A 22798-nucleotide genomic window follows, 5' to 3' on the forward strand; every position below is an offset into this window, starting at 1 on the left:
CCGGCATTACAGTATGCATGGGTGGGAAAGGAATCGTCAGGGCCTTGAATTCGGTCCGATTCCCTTACGGCAGCAGTGGCTTTACAGGACTCGTCGTCATTGTGGCGTCGTTGGAGATCAAGAGCGAAAGGAGGATCAGGTTCTTAGCGGCTATCTGCCCGAAGCACTGGCACGGTGCTTCTACGCTAGATTCTGTCACAACAGAGGTGATTTGCACAATTGCTCTTCAAGATTGCGAGTTCTTCCAAGTGTTACGCCTTCACTTCTTGGCGAACCACCATGTCACGACTGCGTTCTCATCAGATCACTTCCTCGCAACTACCTTGAGCCTCACATATCCAAGCCACATGCTTTCATCTGCCTCGTGAGTAAGGACTGTCTGGAGCACATCACAAACCTCCCTGACCACAGCCTCCTTCTTGTCCTTCGTAGGCAGCACATCGAGGAAGTTCGCTCCCATCAATCTCAACCATCCCTTCAAGCCCCCTTCCTTCTCCGCAGTCAACTCCGTAGGTCTATACACCAACTTCATCTTTTCCACTCGGAACCCCGCCTCCTCCAGCATCCCCGTCATCATTTTCTCGGAGGGGAAGAACCACGGACATGCCTCCCTAGCCTTCTCAATACCCACACCTTGGTGTACTAGAGCGGCCAAAAGTGCCGTATGGACATCTGCAATATTCCCGGCTCCACCCATCTCGAACACGAAGGTGCCACCTGGCTGTAGCGCTCTGTATGCACCTCGGAAGACAGACATTCGCGTTGCCGCATCCCGAAGGATCCAATGTAGTGCGGCGTTCGAGAAGATCTTGGTATACTCCGCCTCTTTGACAGAGTTGCAATTTTCAAGGTATCGGCAGTCGAGCACGTTCCAGGTAAGATTTTCATTGGTGCCGTAGGTATTCTCGGCCGCTTTGATGAGGTTCGCAGAGGCATCGAAGCCAGCGACACGAGAGCAGCTGGAGCGTATCTTCGCCGTCAGTACGCCGTCGCCGCAACCAAGATCGAGAATTATGTCGTGGGGTTGAGGATCCAGCCACCGGACGATCTCTTGTGTGAGGAGGGGCACGAAGGAGGCGGAGGCAGAGTAGGCCTTGGCGGTCCAGTGGTCTGGGCCTCGACCATCGAAGTTCGGCTTTAATGCTTGAGCTGCATTGTTGCTGGACTCCTGCGGAGAGCTCTGAGCCTCGGGGACCGGCATTGCTTAGATGCAGTGAAAGTCTCGGTGGTAATGTTTGGACGATTTGGGGGAAATCTCGGCTGGCTCTGGAATATTGGTGGAACCATTGCTCCGGTGCGACCTCGCGTCAGAGGCCCTTATACATCAAACGTGACACATGAAGAGAGCTTTTGAGTCAAGCAGATACTGCAACTATCCGTGTTGCTTGCTCCGAAGGGAGTATGTCTCCGAAGTCGGACAGCTCCATTGCCAAGTCTGCTGACTAATGTACGGTAACCTTCTTGAACATTATCCGCTCTCCGCTTCGGACTTTTGCAATTGACGACGAGCCTTTTGCTTCGAGTCGCGTGAGCAAGTGAATTTTCCCATTTTCCCATCTTTCCCATCTCTCGTTTCTCATTTTCCTCCCGCATCTCGCAGATGCCGAAGATATTTCCATATACCATGGCACAGCTCCATAATCCCTAAGCGTTGGAGGTTTCATGTCTAGAGCAAGCCATGACATAAGATTTAGGTAAGGTAAAATCCCTGTACCCATACAGAAGCATGATGCTTATCTTCAAAGCTACCTTAGTTGCGAACCCTTGACCCTGGGAAACGTCAAACGCCCTTGCTAACCTATCAACGTCTCCCTCTTCCCACTGCAACTTCATCAAGATCACCCCTTCTTATTATTTACATGTTCTATAATTTGCCCTTGCATGAATGATGCACCATGCAACCTTGGGCACACGACCCTATTCTCCTTACGTGTCTATATCCCACGGAGTTCCAAGGACCCCCAATAATTTGAACCGATCACCGAGGTCTGAAAAGCCTACGAGCCTACCAGTTGACGTTATCAACCACCAGACCTCTCTAGATCTTTTCCGACATGATTCCTTCCGGAATATCCGCTCACGCAGCGGCAAAACCCACCTACCTTTCTTTCTATATCAACCTCCAACGAGTCCTTCAGTGTCACTGTGAGCACCCGTGTGGGCGCATGGTCGGTGGCGAGCTCGTTCGGATCCCAAAACCCCAGGACTGCATGGTCTCGAGACTGTGTCATCCTACTGCAATCTGTGGCTGCCTGTGAGCAACGCTGACAGGAAGGTGGAAGCGAATCATTGCTTTTTCAGACTCTCAAATCGTATTGCCACTCTACCCATCTGCTTTATCACGAGCGGCATCCTACTGGGAAGTGTACGCTTCGTTCCTGCGCGAACATGGCTGCAGCAGTCGCTTTTCGCCAGCCATTTTTACCAACAGCTTCAACCACTATGTCGGTCCCTGCCCTTTCGTCCCAGCCATCAACGGAGAGTCTGCGCTCAGAAACCAAGCCAACGCAGGCTGTGAATGCCAAGGCCTCCCGAGGCCGACGAGACCGTCCCTGTGACGCGTGTCGAAGGAAGAAGAGCAGATGTGTGATGAATGAGGGTCAGACCAACTGCTGTGTGGCCTGCAATACGCATGGGAATCAATGTACATTCCTAGAGGATCCTCGGCCGCGAAAGAGAAGGCTTGACTCGGAAGGCAAAATTGCAGATAGTGGGAAGCGAAGGTCAACAACGGTCAAGATCGGTACGCTGTATGGTCGCACTTGCTGACAGCGCCTCCAGGTCCGTTGCGGACTCGCAATCCGAGGGCCAGTCCCGCGGTACAATCAAAGTCAAGCGGGAGGAGTCAGGAGGATCAGCAGCATCACGCTCCGAAACGGCAACCAACAGCTGGCAATATCAAGGCACACATATGGGCTACACAACTGAGTTGGATCCCATCTTGTTTGACGTCTCCCCTGCAGGAGGATCCGGATATCAGAAGCCTGACGGTCGCAACGCATTTCTTATACATCAGTCGGATCTCCCTCGGTATGCGGAGCCCCAGATTAACTTGATTCAGGCCATCGATAAGCTCATCGGATCACACGGTCCTTCTCTTGTACAGCATTTTCGTACGATCAATCGCAACCTACCAATCGTCGAGGATACCTTCTTCGAGACATACAATGGCCGTCGGAAGAACAGCTTGGACCCTGCTCTCTTATGTGCTGTCTACCTCGTTTCCGCGTCATCGGCCGCCCATAATCTCGGAAATGTGACATGGCAACAGACCGACGTCACTCAGCTGGAGGATCTGGCGTTTCAATTGTTGGAAGGTGGTCTCACGAATCCTACATTGCCGACTCTCCAGGCTGGATTGCTTTTGATGCAAAGGTCAAACGTTGATTCAAAGTTCCTAAACACCCAGTTGATCGGCGCTGCCTTTGAGCTTGGCCTCCATCTCGACAGCTCGAATTGGACCATATCTCCTGTGGAACGTGGTTTGCGGAAACGGTTAGCATGGGCGTTATACATGGAAGACCAATGGTGCTCCTTGACGCATGGGCGACCATCATTGATATCAAAAGAGCACTGGGCGGTACAAGATCTTTCTGATGATGATTTCGAGGAAGTGAATCCTTCCGCCGAAGAGGAGGTCCTGGAAGAATCCAGGTTGGGGCAAGAGTGCTTTTCCCAGATGGTCATTCTGACAGGAATCCTATCAAGCATCTTGAACACCCTCTACACTCAGAAAGCCATGCAAGAATTTGACGCTGCTGGGGCGAATGCGACACGACTGATCCTTGAGCGGGCGAAACCAATCCAGGTCTCGCTCAAAGAATGGTTCACACGCCTACCGAAGGACCTGAAGATGGACAACGGCCAGGCGCCTGCAACGATTGGTAGGTTGTCCCTAGCTCGACAAAACGATTCGTAATTGACGCTCATAGGACATCTACATTTGGCCTACTTTGCCACCGAGATAACCCTTCACCGCTGCATCATCCGCTCCCTGAGTACCACTTCTACCGATATCTACCTTACCCACGTCTGCCGCTCGGCCGCCAAAGCTCGCCTGATATCCGCCATGGACTTCGTCAACCGCCTGCGACCTAGCCACCTCACTGCCTTCTGGTACTTTCCCTCCCGGGTCAACTTCGCCCTCATCGCAACTTTTGGCAGTCTCCTCCTCGCCACGGCACCTTGCCAAGAGGAAGCAGATTTCTACCAAGCCAGGTTGGCGGAGTATGGGTGGACGCTTTCGGTCAGCGCCCAGAGCGCCGGCTTCTTGAACTTCGCCATCGAATCGCTCGAATCGTCTACAGGTCTACTGAAAGATATGCCAATGAAACCCAAGATCGAGGAACTCGACGTGCGACAGGTGCCCCCAGCGCCTGTACTTCCCCTTACGAGATTGATTCCACCACAACAAGAAGACGACGACGAGTTCATGGAAGATGGATCCGAGGCGCAATCCGTGCACATACCACCCCCAGAAACCATCTCCTCGGCTTCAGAAATGATGTCTCCTTCAAATTCCGCTTGGAGCGCACCAGCAACTTACGGACCGTACATTGGCCCCTTCGCTGATCTGGGAGCTCGGAATTGGTTCGAGCAATCGCATCATGGGTCGCCTGAGGCTGAGAGGATGCAATTGTTCGTTGGGTAGATAGATTGGTATTATAAGTAGTGATCCTTATACAAAGCCACTGTGATCAGCGAGTTCTGCGTGAATGATACCATGAAGTATCCACTACGTAAGCGTAGAGTACTCAATCTCCTAAGCTTCCGCCCTCGTATTCTCCCAAGTACAATATTGATCTGTCACTCTTTGCAAGCAATCAATTAATTTGTTTACAACGGACGGGTCAGTAGCCACCACTTTGCTCAGCCGCTAGAGGTGCCCCGCAGTCACCTCGCACGACTGCCATGAAGAACCTGAAACCACCGCATCCTGCGAACCACATGGAGCTGCGATTCTTTGCTCGCATTGACCTGCAAACGTGCCAGTCATACCTACATATAGAAAATACTGAGACAGGCCTTCTGGCTTATAGGGCAATGCACTACTGACTCCTGTTCTGCTCGCTCCTGCTCGCTTTTTGCTTGTCCTGGACAACGCATGCGGATCTTTTGGGCATAACAATCCTCGCATCTTTTCATACTTGCGCGGCGGAGATTGTCAATCTAGATTGATAGATCTCGAGGAACCCATCCAGCAAATTGATTGGCTACTCGAAGACTCAGCAACAACTTATCGGCGTTGCTTTATTATCCAACATGGATCATCTTCCTTATCCAGGATCTGCGAATGGCAGAAAGAAAACAGTTGTGCCATATGTCTGTCAGGAAGACTATGACGGTGGAGATTTCATGACTTATCCTAGTAGGAGAAGGGGTAGTTTGCCAAATCTTCACACAGTTGGCCCTTTTCCGGGCCAGCTGCTAGACTCTCACCAAATGCAACTGGCCTCGCTATCGAAACAGGAGATTCGATCCTTCTATCAAACCTGGCTTTTCTTCGGGTTGATCCATGAGATATTGGGCAGCCTCTACGTACCCGAAGATCTCATCTACACGTGCGAGGACCAACATGGTCACACCAAGGCGGTTTCCACGTCAATGCTCGCCCCTGCTCTCGACGAGTGGGTTGCTCGTGTTCAGGCTGGCAGGGTAGACTCATCAGTAACATACGCGCATGTCGCCCAATGTTTATGCCTGACTCACGCCGCGCTGTCAATTCAGGCGTTCCGCTCCCATTTCGATCCAAACATCAAGCTCTCCCTTGCCTCGTTAGGCCAGACTTTCACGTACGCTGCGAACAAAGCGTTCAATATTACAGACATAGTCAAGAACAACAAGTGTCCTTCAACATGGCGCCGGCTGATCGACGATGATTACTGGAATGGACGCTTACTAGCACATGGATGGTGCGTGACTGAGGTAAAGCTTATCTTGGATACTACGTTGTCCTTGCAAACACTACACTTTCTCGCCTGCCTTGATAAAACCAATTTGGAGCACAGCCACCAAGGATGTGATACGCGGCAATGTACGGCCTACCAGAATGACCTGGAAGGATATCAGACACGACACATTGGCAAAGAATGTGATTGCGAGGAACTGTCAATAGATGCGGAAGCTTTATACGATATTTTGAAGACCAAAGCTCTCCCTTTGATCCGGGTGAGGCCGAGCCAAACGCTGGGAGAGCTCTCCATTGACCTTGTTGCGTCACAACCAACGTCTCGTTATGTGGCATTATCCCATGTCTGGGCTGATGGGCTTGGGAACCCTGATGCCAACGCGTTGCCTCGTTGCCAGCTATCCAATCTAAGAAAGCTTGTCCAAGAATTAAATATAGCAGCCCATTCTCGAGATACCCGAGACCATCGCGCCAAAGCAAAAGATGCGGAAGAAGAACACGAGGAAGAAGAAGAAGAACTTCTCTTGTGGTGCGACACGCTCTGCTGCCCGGTCCAGCCGAAAAAAGCCAAACATTTGGCCTTGGAGTATATGTACCGGACTTATCGAAACGCAACGCATGTTCTCGTTTTGGATGCATCCCTCATGCAATATAATGTCGAGAGCTTAGACATAGATGAAGTGAGCATGAGAATACTTACCTCACCATGGATGCGTCGACTCTGGACATTGCAAGAAGGAGCCTTGCCCGCAGTGACCAACCGGCTCTGGTTCCAACTGAGCCACACAGCTCTCAACCTTCGCGAATTTCGAATGAACGCACACGAAAAGTACCTCTCGAGCATAAGCCGAAGCGGTCTCGCGGGCGATATACTCAAACGAATGGGCAGCTTCGCCAATATTTTCGTAAAGGACAATTCCGAGCGTCCTGGAGCCGATCTCGGGAAGGTGATCGAGGCTCTACACCACCGCTCAGTCAGCGTACCTTCAGACGAGCCTCTGCTGATCGGAAACTTACTCGGCATTGACTCAGCCCCGATCCTCAATGGCGGTGACGCCGCAGATGCGTTACGCATAAATCGGCTTTGGCGAATGATACCTTCAACAAGGCATAGGATACCAAGCAATCTCTTATTCCGTGTAGGACCAAGACTGGCGGAGCCTGGACTCAAATGGGCTCCTGCCACATTGCTGATTGACAATGATGCCAACATAGACATCCAATCGAGCGAAAGCGAGAACGAACAAGGCATCTTGACCGCTTCGGACGGTCTCCTCGTCCGCCTTCACGGCTTTCGCTTATCATTAGCCTCACGTGCCAAGGGCCTGCCATCTCGTCGCAAAGGTACCTCGCAGCTGATGAAACCGAACACGCTATTCATGAAAGACGATTCCGGGTCATGGTATCTCATGCGTCGCAACCTCCTCGTTGAGCAAGACAGATTTCTGACGGACAAGACGCTGGCCGAAATAGTAGAGGAAGGTAAAAAAATATGGGTTATATATCCAGATTCTCAGTTCCCACGGCCACCGGGCAGCAAAGCCCAAGTATCGGTCGGACTCATCGTTGAAGTCGAACCTGAAGAAGAAGAAGAAGTAGAAGCAGAAGCAGAGGCTGAAGCTGAAGATGAAGATGAAGAAACCGCAGTCAAAAAAACCCATGCAAAGCTCCACATCAACATCGTCCCCTTAAAGACATCAACGCAGGCCTGGTTCGCGGTCGCCGCTGCCTTTTCCGCCCAACTCGCCTCTGTTTCTCTCGCCTTGCGGAACTTAGCTGCCATAGAGAATGGTCTCGATGAGCATTCATCATCATCATCGTCATTCCTATCCCAAACAACAGCGCTCGAGGAACTTGCATCAGAGATCCATCAAATGGCCACGAACGAGGAGGCTAAAGAGGCCATTGAGGCTGCTGGAAACCAATTTGATATTTTACTGACGGAGGACCTTATTACGATGATGATTTGGGGTCACTATGTGTGTATGAGGGAGACGGTGCCAAGGACTCAGCGATGGTGTGTCGATTGATGATACCAAGCCTCAACAAAATAAAGTGGAATGGCTGGCTACATCAATAATTGGGGGTTGATTCGGGGCTCGTCCGGTTGTTCGAAGAGACAGGTCGAATGATGCACAATCGCGCCGCTGTGTAACTTGAATTGCTATGGACCGAGTTTGGACCTGGCCACGTATCAGAAGCAACAAGTCTACAGCATGCGCCTACGGCGTCAAGAACTCTACCGGGCCCGAAACAGAGATGAAATACCTACGAGCTAGTAGTGAAAATCTCGACATGCAGGAAGGATCGGAAGGACTCGCTCAACCAGTCTAACAACCCACGGCTTCTTCGCCGCTATATGGTCTTGCGGCGCCGTTGATGTGACTTGTATTCACGACAGTCTGTCTGCCGAGACATTGACCTCTGCTGTAATCGAACACCTTGAGGGCCAAGGCCATGCCATAAGAATCCCAGTTGGTGGCTTTCTTCGAAAGCCAAAGCAGATCTCCTTCCAAAATCTCATTGACCTAAGAAGTGTCTCAAACATCTCTGTAGGGCATTTCTGGAACGTGGCTGGCAGGCCCGCATTCATAAGTTTTCGACTGGGTAGAGTATATGCCTTTCCTACAAAGTGTGCGTGGAAGAGACGATGCTCGCTGAACCGCCCCAAAGTAATGATTGCGTGGCAGACAACCTCTGCAGTGAGCAGAGAACCAGCAACATCCTTGAAAAATCCTCAGTGAGATAGTGGATATTAGCCAACTGGACTCGGCAAGACTCGAGCTCTTGAACCACCACGCCCACGGCTGGTGCATGTACGCCTCGATGCTAATGTGTAAGACGATCTTGTAAGACTCGTCCAACAACAGCAAAGCTATTCCAGGGTCTAAGCTCGTTGCTCCCAATTCACTACTGTCTCGTCGGCCTGACAAGCCTGCGAAGGTACTGTAGCAAGTATCTACCGTACCTCTTTCCCATTCCACGCACTGTCACCCCATCTTCACGGCTGTCCGATCTCTGGACTGTCAAGATTTGAGTCTTGGCCTTCCCCGGGATGGCGCAACTTTGACGTTAAGGGGTACTCAGGCCAAATATCCCACCAAGCCCATGATGGTTAGGTCATTCAGGTAAGATTCTTTAGCGAGCGATGGTACCGAACGATGCGACGTTCCTTTGTCCCACTACCATTTTTCGCTCAATCGTATCACGGTCTTGCCACAAGCACGCATCAAGTCGTGAATAGTGGCTTTTAAATTTCTTCTATTATTCGCTTGTCTTTGTCTTTCATATCTTCGCATACTCATAGACATCGCCTGTGCCGTGCTACAGCCTTGTAAGGAGTATGAATATGTACTAAGAATGCAAGGGTCGGCTGGATCGCACGCCAAGTGTGCCAAATACGAATATCCTCATCTCTTTCACGCCCTAAGTTCAACGGCATCGTAATTGAGTATTTTCATCTTGTCTGTGGCTCTTGCAATCTGCTGTGCTCTCCCACTTCTCTATATATGCCATTTCCACCCCTCACTTGTCATGAAGGGACATAACATATCACTCGTTCTTCTGCGCGCGCGGTGCTGCTGCTGCTTCCAACTCCTACCGTTCTTTCCTTTCAAGGGCATATGAACAAAGAAAAATGCAACAATAATAAAACAAACTACCCCACATATGCTACACAGACACTCTCTTAATGATTAATATAATACACATAATGAAGGGCATAATATACCTTGGAGCAGCGGTTGCACTGCTCAGATCCGTTGCTGCTTTCCTTCCCACGAATCATGACGACTACGATGACCAAGACCAGGTCATCTTGCAGCCCGCAAAGGGACTTAACAAAGCCGCCAGTACTGTAGCAGAATCAACCGAACACATCGAAGCAGCGATACCAGCCCAAAGGTTCGCCTCCAACTCTCCTCGACCCCACGACACACCATCCCAGAACCCAGGCCAAAGCCCCTCACCCCATGATACCACCCTTCACCCATCCCAGCCCCAAAAATCCAACTTCACCATCGGCTCCGCCTCCTCCCAATGGGCCATAGCCTACACCCCTTACACCAGCACCCTATCCTGCCTCTCCGCCTCCTCCATCCGTTCCGACGTCGCCACCATAGCCCGCAAAGGCTTCACCTCCATCCGCCTCTACTCGATCGACTGCTCCGCGCTCCGCCACGTCGGCCACGCCGCCCGCACCCACGGCCTGAAACTCATCATCGGCATCCCCATCGACGACGGCCTCGCCGACGCCGAAACCCAACTCTCCGACCTAATCGCCTGGGCCGGCACTCCCGCCGACAACCAATGGTCACTGATCGAACTCATCGTCGTCGGCAACGAAGCCATCTTCAACACCCACGCCACCGCCCCCGCCCTCGCAACCTTCATCACCACCTCCCGCGTCACCCTCCGCGCAGCCGGCTACGCCGGCCCCGTCACGACCACCGAACCCCTCTCCATCCTCGCCCAGCACCGCCGCACCCTCTGCCCGGCCCTCGACCTCGCCGCCGCCACCATCCAGCCCTTCTTCCACCCCTCCGTGCCCGCCGCCGCCGCCGGCGCCTACGTCCGGTCCGAGCTCGCGCGCCTCGCGGCCGTGTGCCCGGGCCTGCCGGCCGTGTGCCTGGAGACCGGGTGGCCGAGCCGCGGCCGCCCGAACGGGGCCGCCGTGCCGGGCTACCTGGAGCAGTGGATGGCCGTCGCGGGCATCATGGCCGAGGGGGCCGGGGGCCGGAGCGTGGTCTTGGGCTTCGGGGACGAGGGGTGGAGGGACGAGGGGGCGTTTGGGGTCGAGGGGAGTTGGGGGTGCGGGCATGTTTTTGGGGAGTGAGTTGGTGGGTGGGTGGGTGGGTGATGGATGGATGGATGGATGGATGGATGGAGGGGGGGGTTTTAAAGAGAACGACGATCATAAAGGAAGGTTGGAAGATTACATTCGTAAACTCGATCAACGAAGTTAGATGAATCAAAAAAGCCCAAGTGATTCAGATAAGCTTCCACGCAAAGCCTCTTTTGCAAAAAAACGACTGGAGGATATATAGAACCCAACATCCGTCAACACTCCTACCCTACCCTACCCTACCCTACCCTACCCTACCCTCTCCTATCCTATCCTTTCACAACCCCTAACAACGAATACTATCCACATACCCTCGACGACCACCCGAGCTTTCGATGATTGATTGATTGATTGCTTCGATCGCACTCTCTCTCGCGATCTGACCGAATCACTCTCGCAATCTGACCGAATCAAACTCTCGTAATCTGACCGAAACAAACTCGAGCAAAGAAAGCCTTAACGAGGCGAATCCAACACCGAACTGTGGATTTGTATGGATCCTTTACTGGCGATGAGTGTATGTACCGTTCAGGTTTCCAGATCAGACGTTAGTTCTTCCGTGTTAGTACCGTGCGCGGCGACGTCGACGGGAGAGAGAAGTGTTTGGGGAGAGAAGTGTCCTGGGAGAGAGAGAGAGAGAGAGAGAGAGTGGACCTTCATAGCATGGATGTATTTGCTAGATCGTAATCATCATCCATGATGCTCATGCTCATGCCCATGCCAGCTTTTCATCCCACCATGCACACCACGCCCCCTTCACAGGAATTTACTCGCCATGCCCATCAAGCCACCCATGCCCCCGCCCCCGCCCCCACCGCCGCCCATGTACATCTTCAACGCCATCTCGCCCGCCTGGGTGACGGCGCTCTGCTTGCTGGCGCCCTGCTGCAGGTTGCCCTGGCCGGACTGCTGATCGAAGAGCTTACTCGCCTGCGCCATGGCCATGCCGACGAACTGGTTCTGGCCCCCGCCCCCGCCCTGCCCCTGGCTACCGGCCCCCATGCCCGCACCGCCACCACCGCCACCACCGCCCCCGCCCATCATACCTCCTCCTCCTCCTCCACCACCACCGCCGCCCGTGAACATCTTCAACGCCTGCATCGCCGCCCCCGCCCCGACCGTCTGGCTGCTATGCCCCGCCCCGCCTTGCTGCTGCCCGCCGCCCCCGCCGCCGTACATGGCCTGATGCGCACCGACCGCCGCGCCCTCGTCGACGCCCTGTCCGCCGTACGACTGGTGATTGCTCTGCAGATGGCCCACGGCGTTCTGGAACAGGGCCGGGTCGCCGGAGCCGCCGGCGTGCAGCTGCGCGTGCGCCATGGCGCCGCCGAACTGGCCCTCGTCGCCGCCGCCGTACGAGGTTTGGGCGCCCGGGTATCCCTGGCCGTCGCCGCCGGCGCCGGGGAGGCGGCCGGAGGCTTGGTCGCCGTAGCCTCCGCCGCCGTATCCTTGCTCCTGACGTCCTCCTCCCATGCCTCCCTGCCCACCATACCCATCTCTCCCGCCCATCCCGCCTCCCTGCCCACCATACCCATCTCTTCCACCCATCCCACCTCCCTGCCCACCATATCCGTCTCCACCACCGCCACCGTACCCCTCCCCTTCCTCCCTACGATGTTGCGTGTGATGCCCCCCGCGGCCTTCTTCACCCATGCCTCCTCCTCCTCCTCCTCCTCCTCCTCCACCACCGTAGCCGCCTCCTCCTCCGCCCTGCTGCTGCCCGCCGTAGTCGTCACGCCCGCCGCCGCCTCCGTAGCCGGCACCGCCTTGGTTGCCGTACTCGTCACGGCCACCGCCGCCGCCTTGGTCGTTGTAGTCGTCGTTGTAGGACATTGTGGGAGGTGGAGTCGGGGAAGGAGGGGGTGTGAGTGTACGGGTGGGGGCTTTGAGATGTTTTGTTGTATGAATAAGAGGGATCAAGAGAATTTCTATGATTGAGGTGGTGATTGTGGAAGAAAGGGAAGGTGGGGAAGGTTTGGTGATGGAAGGTAGCGTATGAGCCAAGGGAAGTGCGGGATGACGCCGAAAGTGGGGGCTTTGGGTGGTGGGGGCGGAAGAAAAAGCGTCAATGTTTTGATCGGGGTCTCTTGGGGTGATTGTGAACTTGATTGCGCTCCTTACTTCACGACGAGAGATTCAATTGGAATTGAATTGAATTGAAAGGAATTGAAGGGGTTACTGTTGTATTCCTTTCCCAAACTCGTGAGTCGTAGGTAGCAAAGCTAGCTAGAATGGGGGAATTGGAAGAGTATTTCTAGAATGCCCCCCCCCCCCAAAACATCCTCCATCTTCAAAGCACAAACAACCCTTTACCCGCAGTTGCTATGCAGAAGTCACCGAGAAGTCACCCCTTCCTGATTTTCTTCCATGTCTCATAGCCTCATAGAAAGTCATGACCACATCGTCTCCCAACCCCTAAAGCAAACCCTCACGCCACCCTGTTCCACATCATATCTTCAACCAAACCGGCAAACAATCATCATCAACCTCAGGCCTCGACGCCCATTGACGCCCACGCTGCCCCTGAGGAAACATCACCCGAGCATCATCCTCTATATCCGACTCGGACAGCCAGTCCCGATTCTCACTCTTCCTACCGATCTTGAAGTCTTTTCTTCTAGGATCATCGTAATCTCTGCGATACTGGCGCTCTTCGCCACAATGCAAAAACTTTTGCTGTTTCAGGCCTTCACTTCCACGTACTCCCTGGCTCGCGACCCATCCCCTGACTTCCCTTCCAGTGGCTCGCTGCCATTCCTGCATCATGGGCGCAAAGGGCAGGGACGTTTCATATGGCGCAAGATTATCTTGCCAATATTCATAGAGCTGGTGCCCGAAAGACACAGCTTCTTCCCAGGGAATGCCCAACGTCCGCGCAACCGTCGACCATTCTCCTGATGCCGTCACTCTTTGACCGCCACCCATGTTTAAGCATCTGAAGAACAGGCGTTGGCAATCAATCATGGTGTCCTCAATCATCGGTTGAGCAACGAAAGGCAAGCCCTGTCCATGCATGACTGCTTCCACATGCTGGTAGAGCTGGTCTCCAAGTTTGGGGAACCGTTGCGCTGGCGGCACCCCATCCACGATGCAGTCTACCATCTCCTCGTGCTCATCCTCAAGGTCTGGCACTCGGAATGGCCGTCTCTTGTATTCTCTGCTGTCCCAGGACCTTTCAAACTCCATAAGCCCACCATACTTGGCATCAGCGTTGGCAATGTACAACTTCGATCCATCCGGTGGCATGGAGATCCCAGAGATTTCACCGAAGAATTCAACGGTCTGCTTGCTTTTGAAAGTCTGAGCGTCAACAATGTGAACAAAGTCAGCGGGTTCAGCCAGCACAAGCACGCGCTTGCCGCTTCCAAGTGGCGAGAACTGCAAGGACCGACAGCCCGCCTGTTCCATGGCTATCGTTTGGATGGATTGATTTAATTTGCGAGCATCCCAAACCTTCACTAGGCCGTCTTGATGACCTGTTGCCATTGTGATACCATCTGCTGCCCAATCACATGCAAAGCCAAAATCATTGTGACCTGGTAGCTTGGCGAGCGTCTCCCCAGTCTCTGCATTCGCAATGATGGGCATGCAGTCGTCACCGTTGAGCAGCCTTAGACGTCCGTCAGGGCTTGTGACTGAGCAATTGACTTGATAGGGGTACGTGTGGCATGTGACCCAATTGCTTGTAGTACAGTCCAGGATTCTTACACTCATGTCGTTAGAATCAAATACCACTCGAGGCAGTCCACTTTGACGGTCGAGATGAGTATGAACGTGGTTCGTGCTCACATCGCCACCAGTAGCAATTGTGCCAGTGACGGGTGCGCTTTCGAAATCGGCTGATAGAGACTTCATGGCATAGGTTCCTTCGAAGCTTCCAGCTACCAGCACCCCATTTCCAGCTGTCAGAGTGTGAATCTTGCTGATCTTCGGATCATCCTTGTTGTATCTCTTCTTGACGTCCATGACACATTCTTCTGTCCCAGTCTCTGGATTGAAACACGAAATTGTCTTATGTTGTGATTTCCGGACATCCCAGACCGAAACGGCATCATGGTGTGGAGGCATATTGGTGTAGAAAACGGCATTCTTCGAGGTAGCAGACAGGTTGTGCCGGAGTTGAAAATGGGAGAAGTCTGGTCTCCTCTTCATGTCCATTTGGTTGAAATCAAAGTAGCAAGCTGAACTAGGAATGACCGCACCAGGAAAATTTGCTTTGAACGCTTTGGTAGCAAAGTTTTGTTCAGGGGGGCCGATGTTTCTCAAATTCCTGTAGGTCATCCTTCGCACTTCTCGAGCTTCTTGCTTGGTTGTCTGATATCTGGACCAATGTATGCCTTGATAGTCGCCTTGTTCTCGGTCGTTAGCGGTGGTCTTGTCAGGTCGGCGTACCTTTGCACGGTCATTTGCGAGCTGGCTTATGGGTGGGTAATCAGGCTTCCTGTTCATGTACATCTGCTTCCAATAATATAAGAAGAACGGCACCGAAAAGAAATTGCTGTTATCTTCAAGATCGTCATTATCATAGTAAGAGACCATATTGCTTGCCTGGCTCAATGTGTGTAATGTACTGTTTACTTGAGCGATATCAGAGTCGAAAATGTTGTACGGGTCCTCGGAGAGCTCCAGCCAGTCCTCGTCCGAGCCATCAGTATGATCCATTCCAGCTGAGATGGGATGATCTCCTGTGAAATTTTGATTGGCGCCCTGTGCTGTCTCATCCTCAGATGTACCCGCTGGTGGCTCTGAATGCTCTATCGGGGTGACGTCGTCCGCGCCTGCGGGCAGAGGATCGGTAGATGCTGGAAGAGGTGCAGACCAAATGTGTGTTGATAACGGGTCGGGTGGTTGCATTTCATTGGACAGTAAGAAGTCGAACGCCGACCAATTTGGTTGATCCGCCCATTCTTCATGCGAATCTCCATTGGTCGAATGAAGATACTGGACTGTGTCTAGTGCGCTAGACCCCGCATCGACGACGGTGAAGCTAGTCTCAAGGTTGTGTGGTGCCTCGGAGATCGGAGGCGATGTCGTGCTCGAAGCAGCTTGTGGTACACTGAAAGGCGGAGTCACCGAGCCATGGAAGATGCCATTCAAGGAAGCTGGAGTATGTTGATATTCGGCGGTGTGATCCTCATGCTCGGTGAGTTCACCGAAGGACAAAGGGAGCGTCTCGCCCCATGCATTCGTTGACGAGGAAGAAGATCCACCGGATACTTGCGAGGTAGGCGTCGTGTCCGATCCAGTGTCTATATCTATTTCATCAGACTTTACCTTCGCCAACGGTACTCCTCCATCCTCGCTTTCCGTCTCCGCATGTACATCATATTCTGCCGACATCTTGCATGTACTCCAAGATCTTTGTTCATTCGGCAGCCCGATGCGAATTGCCACGCAAACGGGAGCGTAGATGGCGATGGCACTATGGTACCGCAAGAGCAGGGATGTGAGGGATGTGGCTCGTTGGCGCGCAAAGGAGGGTTCAAATAAGGTATGAAGGTGTAGCCTCTGGCAGTCGAGTGGCTAGGCTTTTGTCTTGGGAAGCCGTTCCAGGAAGACGGAGATGTAGATGGCAGTATAGATATCTGTGGCTTTGTGGTGTCACAAGAATAGTGATGTGAGGAAGTCAAGCGCGAGTGCTCTAGGGAAGACCTGAGTGAGGTATGAGGGTGCAGCATCCAGCACTTGGATAGCTTAGCATTCCTGGACCGTTTGGGGTGTCGAGATGAGTGTGAGAAGAAGCCAAGTGGAAGGAGCCTGGTCGCCTTTCTTCCTCCTGCCCCTCTCGGTCACATAGCAACCCTCCAGCCTGATTCGCTGGTTGGCAGGAAAACCCCGCGTCCCAATGCAGACGATCCTCCAACGAGTATGGTTCTTATTCCTATCTCACATGCGTCTACGATCTGCAACATTAAAATGTTCGTGTGGCTGCCTTGTGGACCCAGCAACGATTTCAGCAGTTCGCCCGCTGCAACCGATCGTTTCCAGGAATGAATTCTGGGAAGGTTATTGGGTGGAGCAATTTCTGGGACCGCGGGAGGATATTACTGGATCTGAGGGCGCGATGTGGGCGCGTGGGTGCAGCTCCGAAGTGCAGCAGGGAGTGCTCTTTGTGACCTGTAGAGCTGCCGGCAGCGTGAAAAAAAGAGCGCGAGGAACGATAGCGATTATGGGCTGACAATGGTCGCTGTCAGGAGGTAGCAATTACAATGGTTCAAGGGAGGAAGATTGCCGAATGATGATAATGATGATGATGATGTTGATGAAGATGAAGATGAAGAAGATGATGGGCGAGGCTACGCTTCGTCGCCTTGTCGCTTCGTCGCTTGGTGGAGAGGTCACTTTCTTGAGGGGACCCCGCAATCGGTGGGATGCATATATGCATGAGCCATGAACGTCCCCTGTAGAGTAGGATGTGCTTGCGCCACCGCTCCACTGGCCCCATCTGCGACCTTTGATACCCCCTCACAAGTCACAATTGAATACTGTACATTTTATGGTAATCAAGTACGTTCTCCATGTTCGACCTATAGAAATAATGTCTGTATAAAAGTATACAAGTCTAATAGACAACAAAAGGCCTGTCCATTCAATTCCGGCAGCGCCGCTTTTCCAATTTTAATTGTACAAATCCAATGAATGGGGCAGGCAAGAAATTGCCGTTAAGACGACTCCCCTTTGGCCTGCATCCCCAAGTCCCCCCAATGCTGTATGCAAGTTCATTAGTTTTCAATGCGATGAAACGCCCAGCAATGCAGCTCCCTTTTTCTCACTATCAACAAAAAAGAGACAAAAATCCCCACACGGAACAAGGCCTAAATGTCCGAATACTGCTCATAGCCTTGGTGCTTCTCGTAATCTCGATGCTGTGATGGCCATCCCACAGAATTAGGTCGCTGTGACTGTGACCAATTCGAGTTTGGAGCTTTTGCTCGTCGCTCTGCCGCTTTGTTAGCTGCCTCAACCTTGGACCGAGGAGCAGGCATTCTCACCTTTCTCAAAGTCCCCCCATCTCTTCATCGTAATCTTGCTGCTGTCGAATTCACCCTCGTACTCGATGCCGGCCTTCTTGGTCTTCTCACCAGCTGTCTTTCTGGTATCGCCCCAGCTAAAATCATCGAATTTCCAGTAGGCATAAGTGGGAAGGACGAAGTTCCATATTGGGAGCGAGAGCAGGTAGATCATCATCCACAAAACGTAGGACCATCGGTGTGCGGTCAAGACGATGAGCACAGCCGGTAGACCTAAGATTAACCCCAAGAGTACAAGTGGGATGACAGGCACAGGCTTTCTAACGATCGCGATGATAATAACGTAGAAGGTAAAAGTGATGGCGGCGGGTAGGACCAAGGTACCGACAAGCTCGATGAAAACGACGAATTGCATACTGAAGCAGAAAGTGCCGCACAGATCTCGGACCAATACAAGCTCCATGAGGTTGTGGACAGTACTGTTGATCCATCGTCGTCGCTGAGACAATAGCACGGAGAATTGTTCCGGCACCGTGGTCTTGCATACAGCCTGTGGAACAAATACCTGTTTTCGCTTGGGGAAGGTTTTCAACATTAGTGTTGAGAGGTAGCGATCTTCACCAAGGAGGAGCAGGTTTTTCTTGTGCAGTGTATCGACCACGTTCTCTGAGTAGTGCTCGACGACATCCGGATTGGCCAGGATGGGGACCCAGTAATGTTGGCCACCTTTCGGTGCTTTGATTCTATACATGCAGAAGCAACCGGGCAAGCAGGTGACACCTCCGAACACGGATTCAAACGATTTCGAAAGGTGATGCGAGATGAAATATTCAAAGACCTGGATCATTGATACCCAGCTTGCGCGCTTGTTTGCAATCTTCGTTTCTCCACAGAGACCCATAATTTCCGGATCCTTGACCATTGCAGAGATCATGTGAGTCAGGCTGTCTGGGAAGACTTTCGTATCGGCGTCTACCATAAGCACGATTTCGTAGAAGTCGGGCGAAATCCCAGTCACTCTCCAAAGCCCGTTGAACATTTCGAATTCCAACTCAGTCATACGCTCGTCGAACATGACCTTCTGCAGGAAAGACATCAAGATGATCTGGCTGTCTCTTTTACCACGATTTCCGGGCTTGCGAGCCTTGGCTTCGTCTGGCGTACCGCATTTGACAACCACCATCATAGGGACTCGCTGCTGTTTGCTCAACGGTACCCGAGATCCTTCTCCGTAGTCGTAGAACCCAGAGTAGACCTTGGCCATGTTGTGCCGTTTCGACCCGCTAGCGACGGCAACGTACGAGAAGGCTTGAACCTCTTCTGGCAAAATTGCATGGTCTCCCATCATACTCAGGGCGATTTCTGGTGTGGTGAGATCCTCCCCTTCACCTTTGATCAATCCGTCACAGACTACCAAGATTGCCTTGTGGCTGTTTGGATACTCCGTCATGGCAATTGAATCAAGGGTAGTCCGGAGTCCTTCATAGCCCTCTGAGTAGGCCGTCACCAGGCAAATTGCATGGGCCAATGGGTAACCGTAGGGTTCCCATTCAGGAGGCGGCTGAGGCACAACTGCTTCGTGTATGAAGCCTGCAGGTCCCGTGGTGTCAAGATCTGCCATCACACTGGAAAGTCTTTGGTTCTGCCCGGACATCATTAGACTTGAGCGGCTGCCCGCGTAGCTATGTCTTGTTGTTGGGTCAAAGCTTGGTAGGGTGAGTTCGCTTCCATCACCAAGTTGGTACATCGAAGTCGGTCGAATCAATCTAGTTGTCGAGCTCTGACTCGCCATAGTGGTTGGAGCAGGGCGGTTCTTCGACAGAGCAGCAGAAGTGTAAGGGCTGGTAAAACGTGAGGTCGTTGGCAGGAAGGCACTGCTCCGTCTGTTGCTCTTGTCCGAAGGAGCAACGCCTGAATCGGTCATCTTTGGGGGAGGACGGTAGATGTCGTCGCTCCAATCCTCTATCTGCTGATTCCGCTGTTTCGAATCCAGATCGGTCTTGGATGCCGCAAACCGCCTGCTAAAGAACCATTGAAATGACAGCGCTAGAACAAACTTCGCAATCACAATTGATAGAATAAAGACGAGGGACACGTAGAGAACGACCTTTGACGCAATACAGCCCACTGTCGCTGTATCGATCGATCCGACCTTGATGATTTGTGATAGACACTGTCCAAGCTGCTTGTCAGTGCTAGACTGGAAAGCGTGCGTGACATCGACGCCTCTGACAGCAGGATTGTTTCTAATTTGATCAAACTTGGCCGGATATTGGACTTGAGTGGTATTGAACCATTCAAGGAGGTCCAGGTCCAAGACGTTGCCAGAGTAAACCATCAAATTTCGAGTCTGATTCTTGATATCTTCCCAGGTGTAGAATACTTCTCCAGAACTGCGTAGGTTGTAGAAAGCCTTTCTGCCATTGACCGTCGTATGGCAGCCATAGCCAAGATAGTAGGGGATCGTGTCATTTGGCTTGCTGGACCCATCTTGATTGTAGGCATTGCACGGGAAGTACCAAGCTAGATCTCCCTGCGAGTTTGTCGGCACATCAGAACCTGGCGCCAGTGTAATGAGACCTTTACACGCCCCGTTCACATTTTGGAACATGAAGCTCCCGTCCATGCCTCCATATTTCTCTGGCAGATCGTAAAGCACGTTCTGATTGAGGAGGATCCCGCGAGCAGCTGGATGCCTGGAATTATCGAGATTGTATGCACTCCCATGGAAGATCATGAACCCATTGTCGACATGGTTGACTCGGAGCATAACACTCTGTGTGCCACACACAGCTTCCGTAAAACCAAAAGTGAGGAATCCGACAAAGCCGCAGATTTGTAAGATGATGCTTATGAGTCCCATCTTTTCTCTCCAAGCTCTTTGTTGGGCCTTTGCAGGTTTTCCAAAACACTTGAGGATGAACCCTGGGCACCAAAACGTCACCATTGCGCAGTAGACGTTCCAAAGACTCGGTGGCCGCACCGCATCCAGCTCTTTCTGCATCCTCTTTTCTTCCTCGGTCATGACTTTCGTCTCCTTCCGCGCAAACTTCCGCCTCAATTTCCTATTGCCGTTCCCAACGACGGGAGCGAGTTCTCGTGTACGTCCACGTTGAGGGCTTTCTGGAGATGCCGCCACAGTTGCCTCGTCCCGAGCCAGTCTCTTGCCATCTCTCCCATCGGTCATCAGGGTTTCGGCCTCATCCTCGTCATCATCGTCCTCAACAATCGGGTCATTACCAGTGGTTGAAGGGTAAACGGTCATGTTCTGAGCGTGCTGGCGATAGTGAAAGTTGGGATGATCTCGGTCTATGCGACCTCGCTCCGGTCGAATGAGACTGCGTTTCCTATGGACATCGGCCCCTGCCCCATCATGCTGGTCGTCGTTCAGTGTTCTCGAAGGTGAAGGCTCCGCGGGCATGTAGGCTTGCTGCTTGGGTCGGTGTTTTGGGGTTCGGGGTCCGGGTGCATCACGGTATGGAGCTGCCTCTATGTCGTTGGGACGAGCCCGTCTTGATGGTGATTCTCTGTATGGGGAGCCCCTGTTTTCTCTCTTGGGCGAGGTCGCAGCAGGCCTTCGTGGGTGAGACATGGTGCTATAGCAAGCTCAGTTTCACGGTGATTTGAAAACACGTCCGACACTGACGAGGATCCTCGCCTCTGCGTTTTTTACTCACGACTTCGGCGCCGGAATCGGTCCTTACTCCCGAGCGCTATGCGAAAATCCACCAAACAGATGACGGTTGTCAGATGGTATTACAGCGCAAGCGCAATGCTAGCAAGCGGAGGACCCGAAGGAGAGGTGTCTTTCCATAGGTATGAAGGTCGGCGTTGAGATCTGGCAAGGGGAGTGGGGGCTGAGGCGTCAACAACAAAGACGGAGAAGCGAGTGAATGGAATCAAACGACAGTGACGAGGCTTCCTCGAAGGAGCGAAGTAAGGGAAGAAGCGGCTCGCGCCAAGAAGGACGAAGCAATGACAATCAAAAGACCAGTCGCAGTACTGTTTCCAACAGATCTTGTGTGAGCAGAGCGAGTGATGGAATTCTTACTGCTTCATGGTTGGTGTTTTGATTCTTGCTTAAGTTACCTAAAAAATACGGTACACCTTAGTCCCAGCAGCTAAGTACTTAGCTTAGGGATTAAATTTAGCATCACTGATTCCCGAGAGTGGCGTTACTGTTCCCTTACTTTTAGCTTGCCTGGCCGCATGGATACGATAATCCATGAACCGTGGGGTCAGCTGTACATGAATGCTTCGATTGATCTACTATTCATCTGCGATTGATCTGCCAGCTGTGAAATCATTTATTCATAAGAACTCCTTGAGCTTCTCCTACGACTACTGCTACAATAAATGCTAGCATGGAAATCGATTCTTCACAAGATCTCTCGATACTCAAAAAGGTCAGCTTCGCTTCTTAGCACCTGATTGGGCCACACGTTACCAAAATACCAAAACCCAAGGAGGCTAAAGTAAGATACTTTAGGAGCTGCAAGGCGGCAATACCCCTGCTCGGCTTTAGGACTACCGGAGAGCCGAACACGGGTTTTCGTAAACTAAAGTAGTAAAAATCGTCGCTAGGCAACGTATCTCTCCCACATGCTTCACCCGTTGAAAATCCAGCTTTGCTCATCCTCATCACACTCCTAAGAAAAGGGTGTTTTACCACTGATGAGTAAAGAGTACGGTAAGTAAGTAACTCGAATGCAATATGTCTCACGCCCCTTTCTTCTCCATTATGCATCATGCATTCCCCCCTGTAGATCTTCACCCTTCAATCTTAGTCGGAAAAGTTGGCGGAACAGAATAGACGCCCTTCGCGCGTAGATATCCCACATGCATATGTAAACATTGCAGCGGAACTGTACTCGTAGTAATTACTCTGCTGGACTCTGATGATGTCACTGGTGGAAAAATGACAAAAAAATGATTGGTGACGAGCATGTGTAGCTTGCGCAACCTTTCATGGCTGCGTGAGATCTAGTGTGTTTGGCCCCCTTTGTTGACTCAGGTGCTCGCCAATTTGACCGCCCGGACTCGGAGGCCGGACCTCCCGAGGCACAGGTGTTGGAT

At 52.3% G+C, this 22798-nt stretch overlaps 6 protein-coding genes across 6 annotated transcripts; 3 read left to right on the forward strand and 3 right to left on the reverse strand.

The window, feature by feature from the left end:
- Positions 1 to 304: 304 nt before the first annotated feature.
- HO173_008311 (uncharacterized protein) lies at positions 305 to 1201 on the reverse strand (the record flags this gene model as incomplete). Its single annotated transcript, XM_037310211.1, has 2 exons — positions 305 to 1168; positions 1196 to 1201. The coding sequence occupies 2 exons, from the start codon at positions 1199 to 1201 to the stop codon at positions 305 to 307; spliced, it is 870 nt and encodes a 289-aa protein (XP_037162797.1).
- Positions 1202 to 2442: 1241 nt separating this feature from the next.
- On the forward strand, positions 2443 to 4651 carry HO173_008312 (uncharacterized protein; the record flags this gene model as incomplete). Its single annotated transcript, XM_037310212.1, has 3 exons — positions 2443 to 2723; positions 2782 to 3884; positions 3933 to 4651. 3 exons carry the CDS (start codon positions 2443 to 2445, stop codon positions 4649 to 4651), a joined length of 2103 nt encoding a protein of 700 aa, XP_037162798.1.
- A 611-nt stretch (positions 4652 to 5262) lies between these two features.
- HO173_008313 (uncharacterized protein) lies at positions 5263 to 7938 on the forward strand (the record flags this gene model as incomplete). The annotated part of the gene is made up of 1 exon (XM_037310213.1): positions 5263 to 7938. One exon carries the CDS (start codon positions 5263 to 5265, stop codon positions 7936 to 7938), a length of 2676 nt encoding a protein of 891 aa, XP_037162799.1.
- Positions 7939 to 9620: 1682 nt separating this feature from the next.
- HO173_008314 (uncharacterized protein) lies at positions 9621 to 10742 on the forward strand (the record flags this gene model as incomplete). Its single annotated transcript, XM_037310214.1, has 1 exon — positions 9621 to 10742. The coding sequence occupies one exon, from the start codon at positions 9621 to 9623 to the stop codon at positions 10740 to 10742; it is 1122 nt and encodes a 373-aa protein (XP_037162800.1).
- Positions 10743 to 11507: 765 nt separating this feature from the next.
- HO173_008315 (uncharacterized protein) lies at positions 11508 to 17271 on the reverse strand (the record flags this gene model as incomplete). The annotated part of the gene is made up of 3 exons (XM_037310215.1): positions 11508 to 12634; positions 13226 to 16173; positions 17243 to 17271. The coding sequence occupies 3 exons, from the start codon at positions 17269 to 17271 to the stop codon at positions 11508 to 11510; spliced, it is 4104 nt and encodes a 1367-aa protein (XP_037162801.1).
- Positions 17272 to 17566: 295 nt separating this feature from the next.
- Positions 17567 to 21314, reverse strand: HO173_008316 (uncharacterized protein; the record flags this gene model as incomplete). The annotated part of the gene is made up of 2 exons (XM_037310216.1): positions 17567 to 17691; positions 17744 to 21314. The coding sequence occupies 2 exons, from the start codon at positions 21312 to 21314 to the stop codon at positions 17567 to 17569; spliced, it is 3696 nt and encodes a 1231-aa protein (XP_037162802.1).
- Positions 21315 to 22798: the final 1484 nt, after the last annotated feature.

Source organism: Letharia columbiana (genome assembly GCF_014066305.1).
Source record: "Letharia columbiana isolate WasteWater2 chromosome Unknown Sc0000030_s1, whole genome shotgun sequence".
Taxonomy (NCBI): domain Eukaryota; kingdom Fungi; phylum Ascomycota; class Lecanoromycetes; order Lecanorales; family Parmeliaceae; genus Letharia; species Letharia columbiana.